Below are 23379 nucleotides of genomic sequence, written 5' to 3'. Positions count from 1 at the left end.
GAGAGGTGGGATGCCCCCCCCCCTCCACTTAATTGAAAACAGAGAGGGCACCACTGCCTGTATGTGGGCACCAGCTCGTATTATTGTAGCTTATGGAGGCACCATCTTAGGGCGCACAGTGGCGCGACAAAAGCAGCATTAACTGTAGAATGACCGTGACAAGCCACTGATAGTGGTTTCAGATGTCAGAGGATTCACAAGTACCCTGCACCCTGCTGATGTGCGGAGACTTTACAAAGCCGCATGCCCTTTAATGCTAATCTGGGTGTCCAGCGTGAGGGGACTGTGCCCCCCCAGGATTGATTGGTGTGAGAGGGATACCAGCACGCAGGACATGATTGTGTAGCGGCGTAGTTATCTCAGCGATATCCAGTTCTGCCTTAGTGCTCTGCATGTGCACGGAGTGTGTTGTGAGGGCACACATGGTTGGTACACCTGGGCTCAATTGACCACTGGACAGAACTACCTCCACCAGAGCACTGCCTCAAAGTACTGTGTGACGGAGCGCCGGCTGGGGTATCCACCGCGGAGGCAGGAAACAGTCACGATCTTATTAAAAGACGCAATTGCCCTAGTGCTAATATGGGGAAGCTGGACACGAGGCAACCGAAACTGAACTTTGATGCTGCGAAAAAGACTAGCCGCAACTTGCAGCCCGATCAAGAATGCAGTGGAGGCGAGGACGCTCAGAGTGATGCCGGGACCCCAGCGGCGGATGTACAGAGCATACTACTGGAGGTCAGGCAGGGCTTTGCCACTATCGTGGACAAAGTCGATTGTATGTCATCGCGCATGGACGCCATAGCGCACAAGTTAGAAGGACATGAAGAGCTGATAGCAGAAACAGAGCGACGTATTTCGAATTCTGAGGATGTGGTGTCTGGGCACACAACGCAACTGGCCCGCATGGACCAGTTATTGCGGGTGATAGCGGCCAAGGATGAAGATTTGGAAGCACGCAGTCGGCGCTACAACATACGCGTGGTTGGAATACCGGAATCCACCAACACGGGAAGGATGGAAGAGTACATAGAAAAGCTGCTGCAGACGGCGTTAGGAGCTGAATCCTTCTCGAGTTAGTTATTGTAGAATATGCCCACAGATCACTGGGGCTGCGTCCGCCTCCGGGCGCCGCTCCGCGGCCCATAAATGCAAGACCTTTGAATTATAGAAATCGCGATGTGGCACTGCGAGCTGCACGCAGCAAACAGACGCTGTCGTACGATGGGAACAAATTCTCCATATAGCCGGACTTTACTCCCATGGTGCAAGAAGCGTGGAGAAAATTCCTGGATGTCAAAAATAAAATGAGGAAGGCACAAATAGACTATGCATTATTGTACCCGGCACGACTTGGAGTCACGCATCAAGGCAAACAGAGATTTTTCACAAAACCGCAACAAGTGGAGGACTTTCTCAAGCTCGAAAAACGCTCTAACTGGTCGGATGGAGCAGAAGATGCGTCACAGCAATCTCGATAAACGTGGGCGGAAGAAGACGACGACTTGCAGTGAGGCCTGGGCTGTCTGCTCGGACATGATTATCATATATGTTTGTTTCATTGGTTGGGTGAATGCATAGAAGTAAGACTTGAACTTTGTTATAATAAGAGGAATGACATGATAGGGTCAATAAGACGCTTTATCAGCACACTGGGCACCCCAGACTTCCATGGGACCCGTACACACTGATCGCAGTGGGGCTCTCTGGGAGGAGGGTTTTAGTGAGGCCACCTTGTAATGTCCCCCGAAGGGTATACCCCATGTACTGTTTGTTGCGGGGCTCGGAAGGGGCTCAGGGACTGGGGTTGGTTGCGTGTTGAGTTGGGGATAGGGGGGGGCGGGAGGGCAATAGATGCTGGCAAGTTGGGTCTGCTTCAGTGGGAGGGAGAGGAAGGGGGAGAGAGATGGGTTCGGGAAGTTCTTTGGTTTGCATGTTGTTTAACGAGTTGGACGCAGATAATGACTCTTGTAAGAGATGCGAATTTCACAGATGCGCTGATTCACAGTGAACAAAAGAGTATTTCAGGTTTTTGCTATGATGGTATGTGTGGTGCAAGTGACATACACTGTAGATTGCAACGACCAAGGCGAGACCAATGACAGTAAGACTAATCCAGATTCTGTAGCACTGAATATTCTTACGTGGAATGTTAGGGGCCTAGGGGACCCACGAAAAAAAAGGCATATATTGGCTTACTTAGACAGACATCGAGTAAACATAGCACTGCTGCAGGAAACACATTTTGCTCCACAGAGGTCTACCAATTTCGCCAGTAAATGGGCGGACCACAGGCTCTTCTCATCTTACTCGTCTTATGCGAGAGGCACGGCGGTCCTGGTGAGGAGGGGAGTCCCATTTCATCTGGCGGGCACTGCAGGGGATCCACAGGGCCGCTATTACTTGATGTGGGGGAGACTGGGTACTGAATCTATCCCGCTGGCCTGCTGCTATGGCCTGAACACTGATGACCCGGACTATTTCACTTCGCTATGGGCCAAGATTTTTTAACTAGGTTCTACCCATATATTATGGGGAGGTGACTTTAATGTCACACTGAACCCCAGAATGGACAGATCACATCCAGCACCACATCACTGTACCAAAGCACGTACGCTACTGAATGACACCATAGACACCCACCACCTAATTGATACATGGAGACATCATCACCCCCATACACAAGGGGGCACACACTATACGGCCCACGCAGCATCATGGGCGCGCCTCGACTACTGGCTGATCTCTAGGGGGTTGCCCCCTGCGATATTACATACGCGTCAGTTGGCCAGAACGTACTCAGACCATGCCCCAGTTTTGCTCGCGCTCTCCTCCCGGGATCTCGCCATGCCACGAAAAAGTTGGCGGCTAAATGCCTCTATCCTATTGGATGCTGTTTTCCGAGAGGAGATGCGTGAAGAAATACAGGAGTTCTTTGCTTTGTTGAGGCAATCTGGGAGGCGTTTAAGGTGACGATACGTGGATACTGCATATCGAAAGGTGCAGGGGTTCTTAGAGATATACTTAACTCGATACGGAAATTGGAGACAGAGCTTAAAGCTCTGGAAAGGGAATTGGGGGCAGGTCCAAACAGTGATGCCCAACCTAAGTTTCACACAAAGCTCACAGAGTATATGGATATGGCACAGACGGAGGTAAGACTTCGGGGTAGATACTGGGTAGCTAGAAGCTATGGTGAGGGGGAAAGACCGGGCAAAGCAATGGCGCAAATAGTAAGGAAGCCCCACGGTGCTAATTATGTCTTAGAGATTGAGGATCTTGAGGGTAGGGTCTGTAGAGACACGACTAATATATTAAATGTGTTTGCTCACCATTATCAGCGGCTATATACCCCGAATAGGGAAGATTACCTTGATCTTGATATCTTTTTGGGAGACGTGACCTTGGAGTGGCTTAACGATGTACAAAGGGCATTCCTATGTGCCCCTTTTGAATTGGACGAAGTCAGAGAATTAATTATGAGCATGCAAAACGGAAAGGCCACAGGGACGGACGGAATTCCGGTGGAATTTTACAAAACATATATAGGCCTAATGGTCCCCATCTTAGTTGAGGTGTATGAAGAATCGCTAGAGGTGGGTAGTCTCCCGGCCTTTATGAGGGAAGCCCTTATAATTTCATTGTTGAAGCCAGGCAAACCGCCACAACATTGTCACTCCTATAGACCATTATCTCTCCTTAATTGCGACGCGAAAATACTGACGAAAATAATTGCCACCCGGCTGAGCCTGCTCATGGAAACGCTGATCCTTCCTGATCAGTCAGGATTTGTGCCAGGGAGAGCCACCTCCCATAATCTGAGGACACTGTTTACCATATTGAATAATGTATCCCAGGAACTGCATATGGCGGCAGTGTTTTTGGATGCCACTAAGGCCTTCGACTCTATTGAGTGGGACTACATATTTGGTGCTATGTTCAGGATGGGCTCCCCCCCCCCTTCTTTCTTACGTGGATACAGCTCAAATAACATTGGCCGGGAGCTAAGGTACTGATAAATGGGCAGTCCTCACCGCAGTTTAAAATCACTAGAGGCACCCGTCAGGGATGCCCGCTTTCCCCTTTGCTCTTCGCAATAGCGGTGGAGCCGCTGGCGGTAAAACTGTGGCAGCAACACAATGACAAGGCTCTGAAGTGTAATCAGCGCCAAATACTTATATCCTTATATGCCGATGATATCACACTCTACATTCGAGACCCGCAGCAGAATCTAAACCCAGTGCTGAGGGAATTTATAGTGTTTGGGAAACTATCGGGAATCCAAATTAATTGGGGAAAATCAGGTATTTTCCGACCGACGACGGCCACGGTTCGCTTCCCACTTGACTATCCGTTGGAATGGTGTGAGAGGGAGCTGAAATACTTGGGGATACAGGTTTCTAGGGACAGGGAGGAGCTCTTAAGGTTGAATTACTGTACGACCATGGCCGGAATAACGGACTGCATTACCAGATGGATTGCTTTGCCGCTCTCATTGGCGGGCAGAGCATCACAGATCAAAATGATACTTCCCCAATTGCTGTACCTCTTTTTAAATATTCCATATTACCCCGGAGCCTTCTTTTTCAAGACATTGACGTCTGAACTGACTAGACTTATATGGGGTGGTAAGCAGCCGTGGCTGAAGTGGAGTGTGTTGACCAGGCCCTACTCACATGGAGGGTTTGGGATCCCAAACTGTGAACTATACTATATAAGCGTGCAAGCCCATTATGCCTGGTTCTGGATAGAACAGCCGTGATATATGCCGCAAGTTGCGGCGGAACACTGGTTAGCGCATCCGGTACCTATTGATGGCGTGATCTATGACACTGTGAAGACTAGAGACAAGATGCCGAACACCCTTACTTGCATGATTACAGCATGGCAGCGTATTGGGCGAATGCCGGACGTTCCCATGATCTACTCACAACTGCTACCTCTCACTTACCACCCGAGCATGCCGCTGTTGCAGGAAGTCATCTTCCATAATTTAAAAAAACGTACACATATCAGCAAATGGGGGGACTTATACCATGATGGTCGATTTCGTTCCCTGGAGCAAATGCTTCAAGAAACACAACAGACCCCAATGGATACTTTTTTGTATATCCGTCTTAGACAGGGGATACGAGCTTTGACACCGGAGTTCCCTGCTGAACCTCAAGCCCTGACACCACTATGTCGTGCCTGCATACAAACGCGTGGTTGGCAAGCGCCAGCCCCTGATGGTTGGCAAGCACACGGCGCATGCGTGAAGAGACACGCATGCGCAGAGAGACCCGACCCGTCATTTAACCACCCCACTTCCCTGCAGTGAACGCTTCGCGTTCCGTTCCGGTATTGTAGTTTCCTGTGTCGCGGTTCCGGGTCACGGTGGTGGCGAGCTGCGGGATCCGTCGGGTCTTCGCCGGGCGTCGGTGCTTCTTCAGCGAAGTACCGTTGTCCCTTAAAGGAGTCTGATTGTGCGCATTTCGTTCGTTATTTCGGAAGCGTGTTTGTGCTGTTACACGCGTTTATGTTACTTTTGTTAGTGGAGTCTCGAAGTTTTCCCTGAGTTCAAGGGATTTGTTTAGCTGCTCATTTGAATATTGATTTGTTATTTCCACACTGTGCGAGGAGGATAGAAGGCATAAGTAGTCTGTGTGTCTTTTTCACTTGGTGTCTAACCGGGACTAGTGGAGCATTGATACTAGTCCCGGCTCTGAATCATTGTTACCTGGAACTAGAGGAGTGTTGATTCTAGTTCCAGGCTCTGAGGCTCCCTTCTTTACAATACACAGGAGACAGCGGTTACAGTTCCTGGATATCATTCCTTCCATATTCTACATGTTCACAGCTTTTCTCATCCAAACATCCTGTAGGTACCTGTTCTCTCTATCATTGCACTTATCTGTTAAACTTAGTATTACTGCACTAACCTATGTTCTTTACATCCACCTAGGAAGCTGGTATTCAGACGTTCTGTGGTTCCAGGAATAATAGTTAATTCTCCAGGTGCAAAGACGACATCTGTATATTCTTTTTTCCCCCACTTTCCTTGTTTTGTCTCCCTGTGTTCCTCTGGCGGGCATCACTATTCCTGTGCAGTGATATAATTCTGGCAGGTGGTGAACCGGTTAGGGGAGACAGGGAAAGAGCATCACCTTCCTGGTACTTCTGGGGCAACATTCGTGTCAAGCATTACAGAACGCGAAGCCTTATCTATTTGCCACCCAAGTACCATGGAGGTGACTTTAGGTGATCTTGCAAACTTGATGGGTAATCTCCAGAGAGAAACCCAATCATTAGCTGATAGATTAGATAGAATGGACTTAGATGGTGGGGCAGGAGCTGCAGGACCACAAACACCTGTAATACAAGTAGTCACTCCTCCTCCCCCTATACCCTTAGCTCCCCCGGAAAGATTCAACGGAGACCCTGCCAAATGTGCAGCTTTCATCAGTCAGTGCCAACTACATTTTATGTGTAAAGCGACTTGCTTCCCCACAGATCAAGCTAAAGTGGCTTTCGTCCTGTCATATTTAGGAGGCCCTGCGGCTAATTGGGCTATACCCTTAATAGAGAGGGATGACCCCCTCCTTCTAGATTATAACGCATTCAAGAGGGAATTACGGAAGTTATTTGACAAACACACATTTACACATGCAGCAGATACTGAGCTTTTGACACTCAAACAGGGCTCTAAGGATCTAGCTACATACATATCCACTTTTCACCGTCTAGTGGCAGAAGCCGAATGGCCTCGCGAGAAGCGCAGCGCCTTGTTTTATAAAGGACTGCGTGATGAATTGAAAGACGCTTTAGCTCATGTAGTGGACCCCCCAGATACATGTCCAGAGCTCATTGATTTAGTGGTAAAGCTGGATCATCGCTTAGGAGAAAGAAGGAAGGATAAGTCTAAGGGCGATTTCAATAGGATACCTTTTAAAGATAGTAAGACAGAGACTGAAGGGAGTGTCGACAGTACAGAACCTATGCAGATAGGGAGTATTAAGGGACCCCTTAGCGAAACAGAAAAACAACGTAGAAGGAATCTTAAATTATGTCTGTATTGCGGTAAAGCTGGACATTTCCTGAGGGACTGCCCCGTTAAACCCAAACAAAAGAGACAGTCGGAAAACTAGAGGACCCGAAGCCCAGAGAGACTAAGGGCATCGGGTCATTCAGGATCAATAGTCTCCTCATTGGCTCATTCACAGAGTCATTTTTTTGTACCTTCTTTGTTGCAAAGCCCAACTCATCAATTAGAAGTCGCAATAATGATCGATTCCGGAGCTTCCGGTAACTTTATGGATGGTAATTGGGCAAAAGAGAAACATTTTTCCTACATACCTAAGGCAACCCTGGAAGAGGTTTATACCATTGATGGGAGTTCTTTGAAATCTGGCCCCATAACACATACTACAGAGACATTAGAAGTAATTATAGCAGATGCCCATAGGGAATCTCTTTGTTTTGATAACATTCAATCCCCGCAGTTTCCAGTAGTATTAGGTCTTCCCTGGTTAAGACACCATAACCCTACCATTAATTGGCAGAAGGAACAGATCGTGTTTGATGACGCATCCTGCCAGACCCACAAGAAACACCTTGCCTCTGTGCTGTCCAGTACACCTTCCACGTTATTAAAAACTACAGAGGGGGAACCCCTGATGAATCCAGTAGATCAGGAGCCAGTGGATGATGAAAGGGACGAAGAGGTGGACCAACCTGATGCACGATTACCTGAGGTCTATCACAAGTATTCCTCAATTTTTGATGCCAAGGAAGCCACCAGTCTACCCCCTCATAGGGTGTACGACTGTAGAATAGACCTACAAGCAGGGGCTCGTATTCCAACGAGCAGAGTATATGCTTTAACCGAAAAGGAAAATATATACCTAAGAGAATATTTGGACAAGATGCTGGATCTCGGGTTCATCAGAGTATCTAGATCCCCAGCTTCGTAAGCTCTCTTTTTTATTCCTAAACGTGAGGGTGGTTTGCGTTGCTGCATAGATTACCGTTCCCTTAATGCAGTAACCATTAAGAACAGATACCCGTTACCACTCATCTCCTCTCTCCTGGATCAGGTTAAGAATGCCAAGTATTTTACCAAACTTGATCTTAGAGGGGCATATCATCTTGTTAGGGTACGAGAAGGAGATGAGTGGAAAACGGCGTTTTGCACCAAATTCGGATTATTTGAATATATGGTGATGCCCTTTGGGCTCTGTAATGCGCCTTCCGCATTTCAGTATTTCATTAACGATGTGCTGAAAGACCTACTAGACAAATGCGTCATCGCATACATTGATGATCTTCTTATCTATTCCGCCACATTGAAAGAACATGAGGGTCATGTTCAAGCTGCATTACAGAGACTAAAGGATAACTACCTGTTCTGTAAATTGGACAAATGTTTTTTCCACAGGTCCAAGGTTGCCTTTTTGGGGAACATATTGTCCTCCCAGCGATTGCAGATGGATCCTCACAAGGTACAGGCTGTGGTTCAGTGGCCCTCTCCCGCTTCAGTTAAGGACATACAACGATTTCTTGGCTTCGCCAATTTTTACAGGCGTTTTATCGAACACTTTTCAGAAATTGTAACACCCATCACCAAACTCTTGAGAAAAGATACACCTTTTGTATGGTCCTCAGAAGCAGAACGGTCTTTTCAGATATTGAAGAAAGCCTTTACTGGGGCCCCTATACTTCGACATCCCGACCAACAAAGTCCCTTTGTGGTAGAGGTTGATGCATCCCAAGTGGCAGTAGGAGTATTATCTCAAGCCCACCCCGAAACTGGAGAATTACATCCTGTAGCCTATTATTCTCATAAGCTCACGCCTGCAGAAATCAATTATGCTATTGGTGAAAGAGAGTTGCTTGCAATAAAGAAGGTACTGGAGGAATGGAGGCAATACCTAATGGGTTCCAGATATACGGTCACCATCATCACAGACCATCGCAATTTGCAGTATCTTAAAACCACGAAAGCTTTGTCCATGAGACCGCTGCGATGGACTCAGTTTTTTGGTGGCTATGATTTTGAAATCCATTTTAGGGCAGGAAGGAAGAACGGTAAAGCCGATGCCTTATCCCGTTTGGGGTTTAATAGTCCCCCAATAGATGAACATCCCCCCTCCATCATAGATGCTAAGAAAATCATCGGAGGTACAGTCACAGAAGACCAATTTCTGAGGGAGGTGACTAGCGCTCAGCAAAGACCAGAAGCTGGCGCCTTTCTCAAGACCCAGAACACTCAGACACGACAAGGGTTACAATATGTACATGATGGGTTATACTTACCTGAAGCTCAACAGAGACAGACAGTTATGAATTGGTGCCATGCCCAAGGCATAGCGGGTCATCCGGGGTATAAGAGGACGGTTGAATTGGTGAAACGCTATTGTTGGTGGCCAACCCTGAATCAGGACGTACAACAGTATGTCAGAACCTGCGCTATCTGTGCACAAGGCAAGGCCTCTCACACCAAACCGGTAGGACTTTTATGTCCTATTCCATCTCCACCAGGCCCTTGGCACACGGTGTCCATGGACTTCATTGTCGAATTGCCAAGCACTAAGAAAGGTAATAACACTGTATTGGTAGTGGTAGATCTGTTCACTAAATTTGCCCATTTCATACCATTATCTGGTCTCCCTACATCAAGTAAACTGGCACAAGTCTTTCTACATAACATCATTAGACTTCATGGCATTCCTTCTGTTCTTATCACGGACAGAGGAACGCAATTCGTAACCAAGTTCTGGAGACAATTGTGTACATTGCTACAGATTGATGTTCGGTTGTCCTCGAGTCATCATCCTCAGACGGATGGACAAACCGAACGAGTCAATCAGAGCCTGGAACAATTTATGAGATGCCAGTCCCTTCAGTCAAATCAAGAGTGGGATGAAATGATCTGGTTAGCTGAGCTATCGTACAATAACAGTCATCACTTTTCTACATTGTTTACTCCCTTCTTTGGATCCCATGGTTTCCATCCCAGAGTTTTACCCATTCCTCTGTCAGTAACATCTCCATCAGTCACCTCTTTGGTTCAGCAAATCCAGACAATACATAATTCTATACAAGACAATCTAGACAAGGCAAAGGCAACATATAAGAAAGACGCAGATACCCATAGACAGCCAGGACCTGTGTACCAATCAGGAGATAAAGTGTGGCTATCAACTAGACATTTAGCTTTGCTGGGTTCTTGTAAATTCAGACCGAAGTTTATAGGACCCTTTCAGGTAACAAAGGTCATTAATCCTGTAGCATTACAACTAGACCTGCCTCCAGCTATGAAGATACACCCAGTTTTCCATGTATCCCTCCTCAAACCCGTTGCACCAGGTACACGCCTCCAACCAAGACTGAGTCCGGTGATAGTAGATTCAGAAGAAGAGTATGAAGTTGAAAAGATTATTGATTCTAGACGTTGTAGAGGCAGATTACAATACTTGATCCATTGGAAAGGGTATGGTATCGAGGAACGTAGCTGGGAACCTGCAAGTCAGATACATGCACCCCGATTGTTACGCCTATTCCATCGAAGATATCCCAACAAACCCAAACCTATTGGTGGAGGAGTAGGGGGGGTGTACTGTTGTGCCTGCATACAAACGCGTGGTTGGCAAGCGTCAGCCCTTGATGGTTGGCAAGCACACGGCGCATGTGTGAAGAGACACGCATGCGCAGAGAGGCCCGACCCGTCATTTAACCACCCCCCTTCCCTGCAGTGTACGCTTCGCGTTCCGTTCCGGTATTGTGGTTTCCTGTGTTGCGGTTCCGGGTCACGGTGGTGGCGAGCTGCGGGATCCGTCGGGTCTTCGCCGGGCGTCGGTGCTTCTTCAGCAAGGTACCGTTGTCCCTTAAAGGAGTCTGATTGTGCGCATTTCGTTCGTTATTTCGGAAGCGTGTTTGTGCTGTTACACGCATTTATGTTACTTTTGTTAGTGGAGTCTCGAAGTTTTCCCTGAGTTCAAGGGATTTGTTTAGCTGCTCATTTGAATTTTAATTTGTTATTTCCACACTGTGCGAGGAGGATAGAAGGCATAAGTAGTCTGTGTGTCTTTTTCACTTGGTGTCTAACCGGGACTAGTGGAGCATTGATACTAGTCCCGGCTCTGAATCATTGTTACCTGGAACTAGAGGAGTGTTGATTCTAGTTCCAGGCTCTGAGGCTCCCTTCTTTACAATACACAGGAGACAGAGGTTACAGTTCCTGGATATCATTCCTTCCATATTCTACATGTTCACAGCTTTTCTCATCCAAACATCCTGTAGGTACCTGTTCTCTCTATCATTGCACTTATCTGTTAAACTTAGTATTACTGCACTAACCTATGTTCTTTACATCCACCTAGGAAGCTGGTATTCAGACGTTCTGTGGTTCCAGGAATAACAGTTAATTCTCCAGGTGCAAAGACGACATCTGTATTTTCTGTTTTGTCTCCCTGTGTTCCTCTGGCGGGCATCACTATTCCTGTGCAGTGATATAATTCTGGCAGGTGGTGAACCGGTTAGGGGAGACAGGGAAAGAGCATCACCTTCCTGGTACTTCTGGGGCAACATAACATTCGTGTCAAGCATTACACACTACAGCTGATACTACAATGCGGGACAGCTAGACGACTAGTGTCCTTAATATACCGTACAGTACATACACAAAGAGTAGTCCCAGATGCTGCTGTCCGTAGGAAGTGGGAGGGTGGGGAGTTGGGCCTAGACCTGACTGATGAACAGTGGGAATTCTGTTGCGTGCAAACTGAACGGGTATCAGCTAGTAGCCGGCTGCGTATAATTCATTACAAGTTCCTACACAGATTGCATTAGACACTGGCGAAAATGCACAGATTTGGGCTGAGGGACTCAGATAGATGTGATAGGTGCCGAGCCGAAGGGGCAGACTTTCTCCACTTGGCGTGGGTGTGTCCGGGGGTGAATGAGTACTGGGTACAGGTCTTTCAAGCCTTAGCGGAAACGATACATAAGCATTTTGGCCCAAACCCTTTGATGGCCCTTTTGGGCTATGTTAAACAAGTACGAGCTGAGCACCGCAAGTTTGTAGCTATGGCATTGCTTATGGCTAAGAGGAGAGTTGCATGCCGCTGGGGGTGGGGGCGAGGGCCGAAGTTTAAGACTTGGGTTGATGACTTGGTGACTTGCCAGGAAAGGTTCATGACATACGCAGAATTGCTGCCTGTAGCATCTAGGCCCAAGGACACTTACAGCGCTGTGTGATGGATATTCTGCTGGGGAAGGGGAAGAATGGTATGTTGATGATATGTATAACTCAAGAGGAGCTGCTGGCGCCACCATGCAGCGCAAACTATTGTATTTATGTATGTAAAGTCTGTGCAGCATTGACATGAAAAGGCTCAATGTTTTTGTCACAAGAAGCTAATCTCTGTAACACCGTACCAAGTACATGGAATGTAAACTGTGATGATAATTGTATGATTGATATTATTAAAATAACAATAAAAAGAGTTAAAGAAAATATATATATCACAGCAAAGCAGTTCAAGCCGGCAGCATCCTATTGCAAGCCCTTCATTTAGGGGCATCTTGAAGTCTGAAGCTATATACCGAAATCGGCCTTGGAACTGTTCTAACCTATAACTCTTTAAGATCAGGGGACATTTTTTTTTTAAAGGCACCAATGTGCTTCTTTGTCTGCAAGCAGTCTTCTACTTGTCAATATTTTCTCCTTACTAAGACTTAACTAGCCTAACCGTCCCTTTCTTGGAAACCTAGGGAACAGGGGTCTTGGCTTAGCTGATTCTGCAAGGCCTGCTGAATCTTCCCATTGGACTGTCTCTCTTAATTTATTCCAGGACGCAACACATAACAACACAACACAACAGAACAGAGCAGTGTTAATCCCAGTGAGCCAGTTATTAACCCAGTAACGAAACACAGTTCCTGGATAGATGGCACACCAAGCACACATCACTCTGTGGTTAACTTTTCACTCTCCCCGTCTGCCTAAGAGTGGGTGACGTGTGCCATCAGGTAAGTATTTGACAGACAGCAAGGACAGCGACACATCTTAGACATATCTGTTAAAACAGACATTCGAATGTTGTAAAATTCATAGTCATGCTGATGAGGATGTTAGTCGCTGATCAATTTTATGACCTGTAAGCTCCTGTATAGTTATCACATAAACAGTGATGGGAGCAATGCTTGTAAATAGTTTAACCACTGGCAACATCTAGGAGTAGCATTCCAACCCATTGTTGTTTTGCTCAATATGCCACATAAGAATAGACCCAACCATATGAAAATAAGTCTAGGCCCTGCTCCTAAAGGAATAGTCCATCCAGAACTGCCAAACCAAGTCTTTCTGAACTGGAACACAATCAACCTGCCCAGTTTGCCCTCTTCAGTTAGTGTGCAGCTTGGTTCCAGTGGCACAGTGAGCATGGGAACAATGGCTAAATAGGCCCAGTAGGCCTAAACTGGTCTTGGGGTGCTAATGTTTTGGTTCAGAGCGGACCTAACAAGGCAGTTTGGGCTGGACTGTTCATATTGGAACAGGACCAAGGCTGATTTGCATTCAACTGAGTCTAATCTAGGGGTGCACAGTAAGCCAAAAAGGATGGGTTGGAGCGCCACCTTGCCAGTGGTTAGACAGTATGCAAGTATTCATCCTATCCCGTTTTGTGTGTTTAAGTCACGAGTAAAATTGTCCGCTATAGAAATTATGCAACATCTGTGGTAACAAAAAAGTGTGTTTGATTGGGGGTTGCGCAAAGAACAGTGAAATATAGCCAGAGAAAACTTTGGGTAGACCATAGAGCTCATGTCTCTGCAGCAATGTTAATTTGTTCAAATGGACTTGCTTTTACTTGTACTTTTATGGTATTTTGTTGGTCTGGTAGATATGTCTGTTTCTGGTTCTCTCTCTCTTTCTTTCTCTCTCTCTCTCTCTCTCTCTCTCTCGCGCTCTCTCTCTCTCTCTTTCTCGCTTTCGCTTTCTCTTTCTCTCTCTTTCTCTCTCTCTCTTTCTCCCTCTTTCTCTCTTTCTCTCTTTCTCTCCCTCTCTCCCTCTCTCTCTCTCTCTCTCTCTCTCTCTCTCTCTTTCTCTCTTTCACTCTCTTTCTCTTTCACTCTTTCTCTCTTTCTCTCTTTCTCTTTTTTCTCCGTCTCTCCTTCAATTTCTCATTCTCGCTCTCTTTCTCCCTCTTTCACTCTCCTGTGTATTGTAACCATTATTGATGTATCTTCTGTTTCCTAAGGTCTCAATACATCAGTAAACGCCACTGAACAACCACAAGCGGACAGCTGGGAGAGAGCTTCCACAAGCAGGGACTGTGGGAAGAACTTAAGCAACAACTTAGATGTTAAACATCACCCAGTCAAACCAGTAGAACCCTTAAATGCATACACTGACTATGGCAGCACCCAGAGGTTAAATACTATTAAACCTAAGGAGATTGACAGAGACCAGAAACCATATGCAAGGAATGAATGTGGGAAAAGTTTCTCAGAATCAACAACAATAAGTGCATATCAGCAGGTGGACACTTTATCGAAAATGTATATTTGCAGTTATTGTGGAAATTGCTTCACCCAGTCAGGAACGGATACTGCACATTGTAAGAATAACGAGCAAGCACATCTGACAGTGTGCAGCAAGTGTCAGAAGAGTTTTGACCTACCAACAAACGTTTCGAAAGATGTGGCAAAAGATATTGTGGAGAAACCTTACACATGTATGTTGTGTGGAAAGAGTTTCCGAAAGACGCAGTCATTGTTGATACATCAGCGAGTGCATACTGGAGAGAAACCATATACATGTAATCACTGTGGTAAGAACTTCAGACAGGTACAACATCTTGTGAAACATAGGCGATTGCACACGGGTGAGAAACCATATGCTTGCAATCTGTGTGAAAGGCGATTCATTAACTCATCTAACCTAAAGAGGCACCAGCAAATACACACAAGAGAGCTAAAGCCGGCGCTGCAACAAAACTGATTCCACACCTGTTTAATTCTGTAAACCGAACAACTAAATGTGAAAGTCGGCAGGCCTAATATTTGCAATGAATAATCAGCTCTAATTGGACTCTGACACAGAACCGAGTATCCTTCCTGTCATTGTATGCATGCAAAAATGTAAACTGACTTTGGGACAGAATGGCTGGGAGATTTAGACGCGCAAACTGATTGTTAGAATGGAGTGCTGCAGAACATTATCACACCATGCTCTAACTCAGGGACAGGGATCATTTTAGGTCTTCTATTCAGAAACTATTACACTTTTTGACAACATTAACCGTGGCAGAATATTTAAAGAGGCAGCAAGCACCCAGCGAAAGGTGAACTAGAAGTCAAATAGGTTTTGAACATGCATTCTGGAACAGGCGGCCAGATTTGAAACCTGAGGGATCCAGATTATTTTTGCGTATAACTGTAATTGTATTCGAATAGCCTTAAAAAAGGAAGACTATCTTCTTGGCCTCTCAATATTTTGATGGCATTTCACACATTAGACTTGAAATCTTCTTCCCTGCTTTTTCTGCAAGGTAATTGTTTCAAAGAGGAGAGAAGTATGTTTTCAATCACTCCTCACAGACTGCCGAGCATCTTTTGCAAAAGATGTCCTAACCATTAGATCCACTTATGTCCCTTAGCCTCCGTCAGATATTAGTATTGACCTAGCTGTTCTTACATTATTTCTATGAATCCATTTCACCTCTAAATCATTGGAGTAAATTGTGCAACTTAAGCTAAGAGCGTAAAGCTGGTCCTTAGTTTCATGCGACTACAACTTTAACTGCATCTTTGCGATAATAAAAACAATAGGTATACCTTAGTCAATAGTGTTAGTAATGACACAACAGAACATGTGATAAGCAAATCCAACCACATTATTAAAAAGCTACACATGCATCATAAACATTGTAGGCAAAACAAAATACTGTTTAATCACTAATCTTGAGAAAAGCCAAAACCTTGTGCCAACAGTAAACACAAGAATTCGCCATGTTAATCCAGTTCAATGATGTGTTATTACGCAACTATTTTCTGAATCTGTCCACCGTAATTGTGTCTGGAACCCTTGCATTTTTCTCAAATCCTCCTAGTTAAAAGATCAAATTTAGTTGGTATCTTAACTTGACGAGCTACAGCGTGACAGTTAGGATTGTGGTCAAGAATACAAATAGGCTCAGCTTCTCAGCCCTATGCTCTTCCCCACTGAAGCCAGGGTCTTAATCAAAATGCTGAAACTGTGTATCTACCACTTTACGGCCTTTACAGTCCACCTCATTAAAATGTATGCATTTCTCAAAACCTCTAAGATATCCATTATCTGCCAAAAACATGACCCCAGATTTGATGGTAGCAGGCCTGCTATTCTCCAACTAACTTGATCAGTTTGCAACTGTGCTAGCTCCTTTGGACAAGGAAAAAAAAAGCTTAACAAACACAAAAGTCTCTTATGTTTTTAGTATAACCAGAAAGACAGCATGCACTCGTTTATTGGCCTGAGGGCTGTATACATTAAATTAACAGACTAGACCCTGTAGCTGTGCTGTACCCCTAGAAAATCTAAATCTCAATGGGCACCCAGATGTTGAGTGGATCAGGGATGGTGTTCACCTCACATCACGAGACAAGGCTCAAAACAGCATTTCAAAATACAATCAGTAAGGACAGGGCTGACTCAAAGATTGAGTTCTAGAGCAGAATTTAGAAAAACCATGAAGGTTTATTACAAAATTCAAAAGGTACAATATAGAAATAGCTAGTACAGATGCCACAATAGTCTCATCCAAAGCATAATTGTATTTTATTGTATTGTATTGTATTGCAGCACTTATATTACGCTTGCTACCCCTACGTAGGGTACTAAAGCACTTGTCTTCATGAGTAGAATGCTACACAATGTGGGGTGTGGTTGGACGGGTTTTGCTTTGTTCTGATCCTGTGTGGCAAGTGTTTCCAAGTGTAAGAGACATATGTGCAGTTTTATGGTTTTCAGTATGCTGTTAGCTTTGAACAGCTCTGCAAGTCATCGCTTTATAGTATTTAATATGATATAGTCTGCTTAGTTGGTTACATAGGTCATTTCCTAAAGGCTGTCAAGTAATGTGAACATTGCAGAATAACAGGCGGAATCAGAAATTGACTACGTCTCAGATGTGCAGCAAAATCCATAAGGAATTGATCTGCATCCCTAGTAGAAAGCAAAGTGTCTCTGGCTCACCACCAAATTCAAGGGTTTATACAGCTAATTTATCCATTATAAAACCTTGAAACAGCAAAATTATCATGGCATAAGCAAAGAACTACATTTTCAACTAATCAAATTACAGCATTATCATATAATCACAACACCCTAGCACTAACCCACTACATGAATATTGATTCAGCCCTTCTGACCTAATATCCAAAGACGTCAGAACAATCTAGTTACATAAACAACTGCCAACCATTGTGAATGAATGTAATGCCACATGCAAGAGGAAGGTCCTTGGGAAACTGTTAAATTAGGTCTTTTCGAGAACAGTGCAATTAAAAAATAAACAAATCCACATCTTGCAGCTCTTAGTGTCAGGCAGAATTATATACAGAGAATAAACATAATGTAGCATCCATTTTGGACAAGATTGTGTCGAGTCCTTACAGGCCTGCTTTGCATAAGCTTGAAAAACACACTTTAGGATATCATAACAAGTTTGTTTCAATTGGATTAGCTCCATGTGAACATACACATATGTATCAATTTGTAGATGAATTGCTCTGTACACTATTATTAATGACATTTTAATTTAAATGTGTCTACATAGATATGGGACCCCCTCTAAATGTACTTTTAAGGTCAGGGAAAGAGAGGAACACAATTATATCACAAAGCAATATTCCCTCATGACCTAAATAATTCTACAAATTACAACTTTTGTACTTTCAACAAAGTCCTTCAACACAAGGTGACATGTACTTTTTTCACATTTGTGATTTTTGTTACTTTTTTTACGTCCAAATTCTTATTTTTTTCATTATTACTTTTAAATTCATTACAATCATCTTACAAAAAACATATATAGTTCATCATTTGGGCAATAAAAGACATACAAATACCATACAGAGAAAAAAATGTAATCCACTCTCACAAAAACCTCATGCATACTCTCTCATACCCTCTACATTCATTCCTTATTCTGTGTCTGAGGGGTCGCAGGTTGTTATGCGATCTATTACGGAAGGTCGACGCATTTCGGTGGGTTGAGACCACCTTCCTCAGGACCTTTAGCAGAACAGACGATCTTTCCAAGAAAAATTATAAACTCTGCATGGATATCTGTAATAATAAATAACACATCATGTATCTGTTGCACTATTTTACATTTATGTTTTTCTCATATCTTGTCATACATTACAAAGCTACTCAAGTTTCTCTAACTTTTATGCACCTTGTGGAGAAGTCACCAAGAACCAGTTCGTAACAACTTGTTTATTACTTTGTCTTTTGTCAGTGCTCCTAAATAAAACAAAACAGCAACATTTTTCTATACATATACTAGAAAGTTGCAGCCTATTCTTAGAGTAACATAGGCAAAGAATGGAAGCCTGAGCGTGTCGAATTAAGTGAGAAAGGGAGGAAAATTCCTACAATGTATGGATCTACCCTATCGTACAGCTATATGGCTTGAAAAGCCAAATTTTGATTTCACATTCTAATGAAAGAATGGGATAGATTATTAGTTCTCAGATACACGCATTGCATTTTATGTTCTTATCCTTATAGCAATGTTGAGGTTGATTTCACATTCTAATGAAAGAACGGGATAGATTAATTGTTCTCAGATAAACGCATTGCACTTTATGTTCTTACTCTTATAGCAATGTTGAGGGGAATCCTAACTTCGATTGGGACTTCGTGTTGTCAATTTGTAAAAAAAAGGACATTCCTACAAAAAAAATGCCTGTGAATCTGCTATAGTAAGTGACACTATCCAGCACAATAATGTTAATATAACACTAAAATCATTCACCAATTGCAGAAGTAAAAACTTTATTTACTATATTGTGTGCCCATGCGGTCTAGCATATGTAGGCGAAACAGGACGAGAGTTCAGACAGAGATTCAGTGAACATAAATCAGCTGTTAGAACGATTAAAATGACAGCACCTTTGACTCAACATTGTGTTGATCTGAACCACAAAGAATCTGAACTCAGATGGTGTATTTTGGAAAAGGTCCAAAATAAAAACGGTGAATCAATGGAAAGAACAAGGAAAAAACGGAAATGTTATTGGATTTTTCGTTTTTACAGTGTGAAATAGGACTAAATGAAAATATTTCGTGGTATGTAACAGAATAACCAGTTTAACATACCACGATCAATAATATGTGTAACGACGGGCATATTTTAATTTTCTTTTTGATACTTTAGATACACTAATTCGTTTTCTTGTTACTCTGATAACGAATTACGATGCATTTTGCATGAAATGATTAAATGAGGAGCTTGTAACATCTTCTATCACTTTTATAAAAACAAATTATGAACTATGCATGCAATGAGCTTACAAATATAACTACTTTATATAATTTTTTGTAGGAATGTCTTTTTTTACAAATTGACAACACGAAGTCCCAATCGAAGTTAGGATTCACCTCAACATTGCTATAAGGGTAGGAACATAAAGTGCAATGCGTGTATCTGAGAACAATTAATCTATCCTGTTCTTTCATTAGAATGTGAAATCAACCCCAACATTGCTATAGGGATAAGAACATAAAATGCAATGCGTGTATCTGAGAACTAATAATCTATCCCGTTCTTTCATTAGAATGTGAAATCAAAATTTGGCTTTTCAAGCCATGTAGCTGTACGATAGGGTAGATCCATACATTGTAGGAATTTTCCCCCCTTTCTCACTTAATTCGACACGCTCAGTCTTCCATTCTTTGCCTATGTCACTCTAAGAATAAGCTGCAACTTTCTAGTATATGTATAGAAAAATTGTGCTGTTTTGTTTTATTTAGGAGCACTGACAAAAGACATAAAGTAATAAACAAGTTGTTACGAACTGGTTCTTGGTGACTTCTCCACAAGGTGCATAAAAGTTAGAGAAACTTGAGTAGCTTTGTAATGTATGACAAGATATGAGAAAAACATGAATGTAAAATAGTGCAACAGATACATGATGTGTTATTTATTATTACAGATATCCATGCAGAGTTTATAATTTTTCTTGGAAAGATCGTCTGTTCTGCTAAAGGTCCTGAGGAAGGTGGTCTCAACCCACCGAAACGCGTCGACCTTCCGTAATAGATCGCATAACAACCTGCGACCCCTCAGACACAGAATAAGGAATGAATGTAGAGGGTTTGAGAGAGTATGCATGAGGTTTTTGTGAGAGTGGATTAGATTTTTTTCTCTGTATGGTATTTGTATGTCTTTTATTGCCCAAATGATGAACTATATATGTTTTTTGTAAAATGATTGTAATGAATTTAAAAGTAATAATGAAAAAAATAAGAATTTTGTCTTAAAAAAAGTAATAAAAATCACAAATGTGCACAAAAGTACATGTCACCTTGTGTTGAAGGACTTTGTTGAAAGTACAAAAGTTGTAATTTGTAGAATTATTTAGGTCATGAGGGAATATTGCTTTGTGATTTTAATTTAAATGAACAAAAGAAGATAACTTCACAGAGAATATAGAAACATGAGAGTCCATTGACGTGGCACTGTTGGAAAAGCTGCAATTATTCACGCCACTTGATTGGATAACAAAGGTATAACATTCCTTGACTTTACAAAAATGATTCATTTACCTAGTAATTTTATGGATGAGGTCAGGACATAACATAACATATAACAACCCATGATGATGTAATACTGTTGTGTGTGTGTAAGCATGTTAATCCAGTATGGAAATGCTATTTTTAAGAGAAGCTGTTAAAGTGAGATATTGAAATACTTGCAGATGTCTAAAAAATGACCTGATCCTCCAAGAAAAATAGACCAAACTTTCAGCACTGAGATAACAAAATAGTAATTGCCTTTAATTTAGACAATATAGTGGGGAACTGCCATTTTCAAATTAGTCCTGACCTAACCACAAAGGTGCAGTATAGCCTAGTCACAGGTCCTCTTCAAGGGAAATCCGGCAACCCCTTCTCAATCACACGTCACCCACTGTTTGTGGTCCATGCTGAGTGTGTGCAGCCTAGTAAGTCAGGCTGCAATTTTTCAATAGCGTGCAGTCCTGCTTGATGGTTGAGCTTCCTGTAACATATAAAACTTTAAGAAACATTTAAAAACTCTAAAAAAACATTTAAAAACTCTAACAAAACATTTAAAAACTCATCTTTTCGAGACTGTGTTCTACTTTCTGGACATTCCTGCTGTTGTCAATCTTATATTATTAAATCCTGTTGACATTTTCATTTTTTTTCTTTCTTCAGCCTATTATTATGCCCAGTTCTATTTCATCTTACTTTACTCGTGGTGTGTCCCTCCCTCATTATTCTTTATCCCTGATATTTTATTCTAGCTTTTTAAGTTGTATTTAAGTGGCGTGTGGAATTCTAAACATTTACCAATAAATAAATTATACGTGGGAGCCTGCAATCAGTGTATAGAAACCTGTCCCTAATTTTCGTATTACTGGCGTGTTTTGGAGTCTCTGGTCAGCTTTAATAAAGAAATTACATTGTTGCTTAACTACTTGGTTATGGAACTCCTCCGTGACTTATGTACTTTTAATGTATGGCATAAGGTACCTTGTCACATATATAATGATATAGACACATCAGATTACAATGAAATGAAATGCCAGTTAGAGGAATACTAGCAATTAAGATGCATGTGCAACCCTTTTTGCTGTTTCTGCCTAACATTTGGCACACAGTGAACCCTGCAAATAAAATATCCGTACTACACCTCAAGTACAAGCATCGGCCCATGCAAGTAATTGTGTATTATTTGTGACAAGGTGTGTCCCACCTAAATTGCTGTCATTATTCATCCTGTATGCTTCTCCGTAGAGAAAAATGGTATCATGTAAATAGTTTAAAAAAGCAAGAGAAGAGCTCCCATGATCAAAGTGTTTTTTGTTCTTTGAAGGTGTACTTTCACAGACCCTCGGGTGAGCTGAAAATCGGTGTGCACACTAACAAACAGTACCGGTTGCAATAAAATGAATGGAAAAGAAGTAGTGTAACAGTACCCTGCTGCCTTCAACTATGCTTCTGTAATGGAGGACCACTACCTATGTTTTTCTTGTGTTCTCTTCCGATATCCCACTGACCAATTGAAATGCTACTTTTATATTGTTCGTATTTGGTGTTTATCTGGAAATTTTTCTCGTAATAAGTGATATTTATGAAAGGCAAATTATAATCAGATTAAAATAACAAATTTGAAAAAATACTACGTTTGTCATTGTTGCTTAAATCGTGAACATGTTTGGACTTCTAGACATTCTGCATACATAGTAGACTGAAGGAAATTCAAAGCACATGTGTATTATGCTGAGCTGTGAAAGTAAATTTAGTGGTCCATATATCCACTTTGGGGCTGTGCAGTGGCCTTAAAGTAATTAAAGGCGTCGAGTGCAGGGTTCAGAAATCGCAGTGGACCTGTTCATATTATGGGTAACGACTGGAATCAGTCACACTGTCATTCTAGCCGCAGCAGTCTGTGGAATCTGAAACCTCGCAACCAATCAAGGTGGAAGCACTGCCTAGTGCGTTCCCATTGACAGATTCATTGGCTCTATGTCCAGCCTAGAAAGACGCCTGCACAGGCCCAAGGGTCATTCTGAGGTAATAGTAAATAAAGTTTTGTTCACACCAACTGCAAAAAATGACTACATGCAGCCACTCTAGGAAACTACAGCTATATTGAGCACCTTAGGAAGAGAATGCAGTCCAGTCAATGAAGAGTTTACCATCTCCTGTCCTGTTTTCAGGTAAATCTGTATTCTCAGTTGTTAATGTCTGCTTTGCATAACATTTAAGAGTCCACAAAGAACCGTACCAAGTCTTAGACTGTTCTAAGTAAAGAATTAAAGGAAGTCTCTACAGGTGTTTATTGTATCTGGATGGAACGTTCAAATGAATCATCTATTCTTGAGGTGTCGAGTTCTAGACCATTAACATGCAAAAGGAACAATATGTCATCGTTCTTTTGTGTGCACTTACTATGCATGAATATTTGATCCACTTATAATAATGACACCAAGAAACACAATACATCATCTAATGTGTTTCAACCACGAAACAGAAGCATTTTTATCGCCACTAATTTGTCGCGATACTTAACTTGCTGATCAAGCTCTTGAGTCGTCAATGCAGTTTAGTAAGGCAATGAAGAGTACAAAAAAGTGATGGATTATTTGAATTGAGTT

At 42.8% G+C, this 23379-nt stretch overlaps 1 protein-coding gene across 2 annotated transcripts in view; it reads left to right on the top strand.

Moving 5' to 3' along the window:
* Positions 1-15875, top strand: part of LOC147727719 (uncharacterized) — a 154603-nt gene extending 138728 nt beyond the window's left edge. The window contains exon 8 of one of the 2 annotated variants that reach the window (XM_086961712.1): positions 14241-15875. In XM_086961712.1, coding sequence (XP_086817838.1) covers positions 14241-14983 — 743 coding nt within the window. In that variant the 3' untranslated portion in view covers positions 14984-15875. The remainder of the gene's footprint in view (positions 1-14240) is intronic. The other variant, XM_086961711.1, reaches the window with a different exon arrangement.
* The last annotated feature ends 7504 nt before the right edge of the window (positions 15876-23379 follow it).

This window comes from Lissotriton vulgaris, chromosome 3_1 (genome assembly GCF_964263255.1).
Source record: "Lissotriton vulgaris chromosome 3_1, aLisVul1.2, whole genome shotgun sequence".
NCBI lineage: Eukaryota > Metazoa > Chordata > Amphibia > Caudata > Salamandridae > Lissotriton > Lissotriton vulgaris.
The sequence above is the reverse complement of the archived record's forward strand: the minus strand, read 5'-3'. Positions and strand labels throughout refer to the sequence as shown.